The 8144-nt window shown below is 35.5% G+C and overlaps 1 protein-coding gene across 2 annotated transcripts in view; it reads right to left on the reverse strand.

Moving 5' to 3' along the window:
- CALS5 (callose synthase 5) overlaps positions 1-7278 on the reverse strand; it is a 50638-nt gene extending 43360 nt beyond the window's left edge. For both annotated transcript variants that reach the window (XM_011626000.3, XM_088853595.1), the window contains exons 1-3: positions 6972-7278; positions 4825-5020; positions 1773-1873 (exon numbers count right to left, since the gene is read on the reverse strand). In XM_011626000.3, the coding sequence (XP_011624302.2) occupies positions 1773-1873; positions 4825-5020 (297 nt within the window). In that variant the 5' untranslated portion in view covers positions 6972-7278. The remainder of the gene's footprint in view (positions 1-1772; positions 1874-4824; positions 5021-6971) is intronic.
- Positions 7279-8144: the final 866 nt, after the last annotated feature.

The following is an 8144-nucleotide window of genomic DNA, read 5'->3' on the forward strand; positions in this document are numbered from 1 at the left end:
CTCATCCTCCTTTCCTCCTTTTGTCTTTTCTCCACCCTTTCAATCTCCATCTCTCATGTTGCTATCATTTCCATTCGTCGTCTTCATCCTGCTCTTCTTTCTTCTTACCTCTCTCTCTTTTCCTCATCTCATCTACCCCAATAAGGCTAACCCCTAAGAAGGGGTGACCCCTTTGGGTTAGGCACCCCGTCATTATTTTTCTAGATCATTTGGTCATGAATATATTTGCATGAGGTCACTTAATGCTAACGCCTAAGATGACGCTTGTTCATAGGGAGCCATGTCGTGGAGGATTGGTCCATATGGTTCCTTCTTCATTAGGAGCCATGTTGCAAAGGATTGGTCATCAAGGTTTCTTTTGAGGACTGAAAGATCCATGTATGAGGCTACAATAGGCTAAAGCTTAATATGGAGCTTTTCACTGGGATCCCTGCCACAGAGGTTGGAGTTCCTTTGTGGATCTAATTTTCTTGTTTTGTTGCCAAGTACAATTTTTGGGGAGATAGCTTTGATTTTCTCACATCTACTTTGTTGGAGATAGCTTTGATTTTCTCACATCTACTTTGTTCCTCTTGGTCTTGGTCCTCTCATGTCCTTACTCTTGCCTGTTTCTTTTTTTACCTCTTTTCTTGTTCTTTTCCCTCTTAGCCTTTTTTGTTATTTTGTTGGGTGGTGGTTGTAGCATCGGCACTCCAGCTACGGACTAGTGTAGGTTGTTGGTTGCCCCAACCCTTACTATGCAAGGATCTTTGATAAGGAACCTGAGGCTACTTGTTGGATGTTGGAGCTCGAAAGTGTTGTTTTAAGAAGATGAGACTCTTGTGAATTTTTTGTATGGATTGATTGGTGCTTAGGTAGTTTTGGTGTAGGATTGATGTGGTTTTTGGGATTGTTGTGTTCCATGAATTCGGTTTGGTCAATCTTGGATTTAGGGAGTGCTCCTCCCTATTTTTTCAGCTTGTACTTTTGTATTTAAGAGCTTTACTCCACTATCTAATGAATATTACTTGTAACGTTTCAAAAAATAAAACAAAACAAAGACCTACTAGTAAGAAAAGAAAAAAAGAACAAAGTCCTATTGTGGGTAGGGTGTGGGTAAAGATAAGCTAATATAGATGTCCAACAAATATTTACATGAAAATTTTTTAATGCACTTCTTAGAGAGCACGGAGCCAAAAATAATACACTCGAGGCATGGAAAGATAACAATAACATCCCATAAACAAAGATAATTCCCCTAAGGAATGAAATCGAAGTCATATACGAAAGGGAATGCAAATTTCTGACTCAATTGAACTTGGGTGAGACAAAGCAAATGCAGTGAGATAACCATGCACAAAGGAGGACTACGAGAGAATTGTTATGAGACAATTGTAAATATTAATCACATAAAGACTACCCTCAAACGTATTATGAATATTCATAAAGATCAATACAGTTGATTAGATTCATAGTTTGGTGGAAACAACAAAAACAAGTTTATTATTTTCAAAAATTTGTGTCGGCCACAAACTCGAGGAGTGGAAATACCAAAGACCATGAGAGTGAAATTAACATTCCATTACTAATGGTACTACTAATACGAACAATAATATCAAAAACAACAACAATAATGATAGAAGGTTGTTGTTGTGGTTGTTGTCGTCATTGTTGTTATGGTGCATTGCTTATAAAGTATTGTTATCGTGTCATGATACATTGCTTTTCTTCTTGAAATCTATGAACAATTTAATCATATCAGTAAAATATGAGAAGCAAAGAATAGTGCGCACCCTTTCTAAACGTTGAAGCAATGAAGTCTTGAACTGACGAACGCCTCGTCCGGTTGAGCTCATATCCAACCTATGTGCTTTCTCGAAAGCATAAAATCGGCCTGCACACGGCACCAAATTTAATTTTGCCCCCTTTTATTTGTTACATAAGAAGCTAAATAGTCAAAGGCATGCATGTGCTCTGCTATAGTTTTGGAAATTTATCAAAATACACTTATATTTTTCAATAGTTAAAGGAATGCCGTAATAGTTTTAGATAGGGAAAAAAATTACCAAATACATTTGACTTTTCAATGATTTAACAATTTTTCCCTTTTCAATTATACGGACTCATGTTTTTCAACTATGTGTATTTTGATGGGTATTTTTAAATTAAAATAAAAGATATGGGTGAAATACTTGACATCTCATGAGTATTTCAATAAATTTCCCTTTTAAATATACCAAATGAAAGTGTCACATCATCAAGTGCCAAATTCTCAAGAAAATGTATTAAAACACATACAAAACTACCCACATTTTGGCCTTAGGGCACAACAGTTACATTCAAATATGGAAGGGCGTTTTCATTCATTTTCTTAGGCTCGGGGCTGTCTACCTACTCATAAGAGACATGCGGTTGGCGGTAGAACAAAAGAACAGAGACACAAAGATTTGATTAAAACCAAAAAGATTTTATGTAAGAGGATTGATTGCATGGTACCATCCCGTCGCATTATAATTAACTGAAACTGTCCTTGTTAGAAATGATAATTGTGGCAATTGTATAATTCTAAATTTTGTATTTACATTCTCCTAATTCCAACAATCAATGCCAAAAAGGAAAAGGAAAAAAAAATAAAAAAAAATGTCAAAATGAGTTATTCTCTAACAATGAGTTCAAACTATCCATTTGGTGGACATTGAGATCTAAGCCTTTAAAAACTCAATTAATATTTTACTTCATATGATTGTTCATCTAATATCTATTAGGCCATCTGAAAAATTTTGATAAAAAATATATATCATTTAAAGTCTAGATATAAACATCCCATAAAATGGACGGTCAATGTTCATTGGTTTAAAAAAAGTAAATTTTTATGGTGCGTTTTCAAATTTTTTTTTTTTTCAGATCACATGGTGAATTCAATATAAAATAAACAATTAGGGTCAAACAAGTAGTCTTTCTAATATGGTTTTTGGATGTATGTCTCGTTATGTTACTATAACACAATTACACGAAATCACTACTCGTATGTGTGTGGAAAGATGGGCTATGCCAAGTCACATACCTCGTCTATGCCCATGGTCATTGATTGAATCGAGTCTGTTGGGTGGCCATTACTAAATTTTCTTTTTATTTTTAAGTTTTTCTATAAATCTTCTTTATAATACCTTCGAGGCATTAATGTATCAAGCAAGAGGGGCACTTAATAAAACTTAAGAAAAGTAATTCAAATAAAAATTACCAAAATAGCCCTTATATTTGAGGGGTATTTTAACTTAAATCATTTTATCATTTTTATTATTCATGGATTTCAGAGTAATGATCTTATGAAACCCTCCTATATCTATGTGTGTAGGACCCCAAAGGATCACCATTAAATATAGTATAGATCTTTAGAAAAATCAAATCCCATATCCATGTGATAACTTTTCTAGATATCTGTATCATATTTAATGGTGATCTTTTGGGATCCTACACACATGGGTGTGGGAGGGTCTCATAAGATTATTACTCTAAATTTCATGTCCATAGAATTACTTAAAAATTATTTTAAAAAAATAAAAAACTTGTTTGTTTGGCCAAGATTAAATCAAAATAATAACGCCCTAAGATCGAGCATGGAACATCAATTTTGAATAGTGAGATCCAAGAGTTGAAAAACTCAAAATCTAAATTTAATTTTTCAAAATTGTGATCTAGTGATTCGTAACTGAATTCCAAGTAGTTGCCAAATGCCTTCCCCAAAGTAACTTAGAACATAGGTTTGTGGACTAAACATGCATTCGGATTTCAAACATTTTGCTAGCACTTATATTGGTAGGAACGACAAACCCCAACCCTTTCTTTCTAGTTGTTTTTTTAAAAAAAAAAAAATTGTAGGCAGTTGTTCAATAGACTGTTTAACATCCAATCCTATCATGGTTGGGAGTTTTGCTTTCAACATTTCCATATGAAAATAGCTATCTTTCAAGTGACACAAAAAATAAATGATTTCCAATGGGATTTTCCATATGAAAATAGTTATCTTTCAAGTGACACGAAAAATAAATGATTTCCAATGGGATCAAGTAGTCCCAGGTTTGCCATGTAAATGGGGGCGCATTTGAAGTGGGACCCGGATTCTACGTGTGCGTTTCAGACAAGAAAAATATTTTATCTGCATCTTAGCCGTAGACTTCAGTTAATCTTACCTGAAACTTGACTGAGGCTCAAAATTCATCCTACGATAGCCCACACACAGGTGCTTTCTGCCGTATGTATACCATACACGAGACGTGCATTGTATACCATGCAGTGGGTACTGCTTCCACATCTTGTGCATCGTCCCGTCTTTTAAGTTTTAGCTTCCGATGGGATATCATACGCATACACCGCCTGTGTATGATGCTTAGATTCACGAGATATGTGCAGTACACTACCCCGTAGAGATGTTTTTTAAGACCCAGTTTCTATGCTGCCAAGCCCACATATGTAGAAGTACGAGCTTTTAAATAAATCTATTTTTTAGATAGATTTGAAGACTTAATTTTTAATCTTTAACATGAAGATCATGAATATAAAAAAATAAATAAATTTTAAAAACTAAAAATAATAATTCTAATAAAAAAACATTTAGACAGTTAGTTTACATTGGTTTTAGATAAAACACCTACTTGTATCCAATGGATACGTTATACAGTTCGGACCACATATATAAAAACGCTGTCAACCCGTATGAAACCATTTTTTTTTCTTTTTTCTTTTTTATTTTATATATATATATATATATATATATTAACAAGGACAAAGGAGAGCAGGACGACCGGAGAGAAATGTATGTAGGGGCCAAGTTTTTAGTGTACTCACATAGATAACCGACACGTGGGCGTTCAGCTTCGATCTCAGTGGCGACACGGAGGATGGGCGCGATGCTGCCGAGGGACGAAGGCACCACCTCGTTGTCGAACACCTCCTGACTGAATGTGGTCATGGCCGCACTCCTCGTCGAGGGCCGCCTCATCAGAGTCTGCGGCCCCGCCGAGCTCGATTCCTGGCTCCACATCTGCTCATTCAACGGCCAACGTTTGTCACTCATTTCGCTGCTTGTTCGAAGAAGAATAAATTCTCCTTGTTTCTATTAACGGGGGATTTTAAATGCTCATACTATCAAGGCCGGGGAGCACAGGTGAAAATATTTTGTTTTATTATTGCGAAGGGGTGAAAAGGTTGGCGAAAGAGTTTATTTAGACATGGAACATTACAGTTTTAAGACGTGTAGAGTGAGATATTACAAAATTAGGGGGTTTCCCATTTAAGGGCAACCAGAAAAACAGTGAAATTACTAATCAGGCAAAAGGCGGCAAAATAAGAAACAAAAATTAGCTTAAACAAAAATTAAAAAGCTTGAATCGTTGTTATAAGGACCTTAAAAAAAGCATAATAAAACTCCAACATTTTAAGGTCGTTTTGAAGGCGGCAGGAGAGAAAAATGTTGCAAAGAAAGAAACAAATTATAACGGAATGGTAAAACCGTGTACACTAAATAATAAAAGATTATTAGGCGTGATTTCATCAAATGCCAGACAAATCTCGAATGGACAACATGAGCGAGACAGAGTCCAATTAACTATGAACGAAAAGGAAATGACCAAAATTTGGTTGGAGAGAGAGAGTCAGTCCGTTATTTCGTTGACCATAACTAAATCGGAAACGCGGAAAATAAGAAGGCACTTCTGAAATTTTAGAGAGAGAGAGGGGGGGAAAGAGTGTGTGTGCATTTCACCATGACCAATAAGGGATAAAACTTTCGCTGAAAGAGAGAGAGAGAGCCCCTTTAACCATGACAAAATAGGGAATGCTAAATTTATGGGAGAGAGAGGGGGAGTCCAACCCCGACGAAAACCAAAATGTCCAAAACTTAAAATTTTAGCCGAGAGAGAGAGAGAGACCGTTACGAAACAAATGATGAACTTTAGCTGGAAGAGAGAGAGAAAGAGAAAGAGAGAGAAGAGTCCGCTAAACCTGAAAAAATAAAATAAATGCTGAAACTTTAGCGGGAAGGAAGAGAGAGAAAAAAATGCCGAAATTTTAGTAGAGGCGCACAATCTCCTAAAACATTGCTCCATTGTCATAAAATTTACTAAAATGAAACCAAAACAACTTCACAAATATGGACCACGAATACTCCCTATATTCTGTTGCAAAATAACGAAAATAAAAAACAAAACCGAATAATCAGTCTTTTTTCCATGTAATAAAACCAGGCACACGCAAATGGATTCTGACAATAAATGTGTATTATACTATCGTTAGAAGCAGAGATATAATGGAGAATCTCGCTAAAAAAAGCGAGGAAAATACATGCATGAATACAAACTACTATGGATTCATTACAAAATTAGACAGTATCCAAGAATTCATATCTTCAAATTTCTTCCTAATAGCGAAAAATAAAATCTAAAAGCCATAAATTTGAAATCGATTGATGCGGATTCTGAAAAGCCAGCCTGAATACATGATTACCAGCTTTAAGACCGTCATTTGACCTAAAAATCCCATGGAAATCGCCCAAAAACCTGCTTTACTATCTTAAAATCTTGCTGCATTTTGATCAAGAAAGAAGGACTAACTTTTAGGGTCGGTTCTCCTCTCTGTCTCTGTAAAAAAACCTTAAAAGGAAGCAGCCTCTGAAACAAGAGAAAGAAATACCTCGCCTTCGCAAATGGATAATGACAATAATAAATGCATACTATAATCTCGTCAAACGTAGAGAAATAATGGAGAACCTAGCTGAAAACTAGGAAAGTGCATGCATGAAGATGAACTACAATGGATTCGAGACAAGTTTTAGAAAACATCCAATAATTCAATGAATATCACAAATTGCTTCCCAATAGTTTGAAATCCATTGATGATTACCAGTTTTAAGACTGTAATTTGACCTCAAATCACAGGAAAAACTGGTCTACTACCTTAAAATCTTCCTGCATTTTGATCAAGAAAGAAGGACTCACTGTTAAGATCGGTTCTCCACGTTCTGTCTCTCTGAAAAACCTTAAAAGGAAACAGCCTCTGAATCAAGAGAAAGGAATGCCTCAAATTTTTGGAATGCCTCGCCTTCTTGATTCAGAGGAAGAAGCCTCTGAATCAAAAAAGGAATGCCTCACCTTTTAAGATCGTCTCTCTCCCTCTATCACTCTGAGGAAGCCTTAAAATCGAGTTGGCTTTGAATTAAGAGAGAAGATGGCCTGATCTTTACGGGTCGGTTCCCTCTCTCGTCTGTCCAATGGAAAACACCTTAAAATGACGAGACAAAATCAAGAGAGGGAGAGAGGAATCACTCACCTTAAACGCGCGATGGACCTCCGCTTCCTTTTCAAATGTTGGCACGTGTGTGGCCCAGGGCTTCTGTGCCATCGATACTTTTGCTTGCCTAAATTAACATTTCTCTGAAGGTGAGGCTTGTAAAGAGCGGAGGCTCTAAACAATCAAAGTAAAGTGCACAACGTGGTTTCAGCCTTAAAATATATTTTTATTTTTAATCATAAAATTTGAGATAAAATGTATAATAAGACCATTTATCTTTGTTACAAGGTAGTTACCATTGATCTTTGATCATTGGATGTAAAATTAGGTGGCTGCATTTATTTCATTGATTAAGCTCAAAGTTTAAAAAAAAAAATTTCGAACTTTATGACACATCCAAGCTATCAAATTTCACATCAGATGGTTATAACTAATTGTGACATTTTTATACAAAAGGTAAATGATCTCATTGTATACAATCCAAAAATTTAAAGCTTCAAAATAGTGTAGATCGAGCAGATCTATAAAAATTTGAAATTCTTGAAAATCGATGGTCTAGAAATGCATTACAAGATGGACTATTTTCAAAACTTGTAATATATTTTTTTCTCATGTCCACGCATCTTGATGTCGAGATGATCAATTTAAAGATATTTGGGCATCAAAACAACTTCTTCTAATGAAAGGTTTGAGGTGCACTATAATTTGATTGTTTAGCCTCTGCTCTATATGAACTTTTCCTATATGTATTTAGTTGCCTAAATGGACATTTTTTCTATTAAGGTTTTAACAAAGTGTTTTGTGAGTATGCACGTCCATCAAACGCTCATTTTTAAGATGGGCGGCGGCAGGGATCCAACCAAAACTAAAAATAAAGGGTG

Source organism: Amborella trichopoda, chromosome 12, assembly GCF_054954075.1.
Source record: "Amborella trichopoda isolate Santa Cruz 75 chromosome 12, AtrichopodaSantaCruz75HAP2 v2.0, whole genome shotgun sequence".
Lineage (NCBI taxonomy): Eukaryota > Viridiplantae > Streptophyta > Magnoliopsida > Amborellales > Amborellaceae > Amborella > Amborella trichopoda.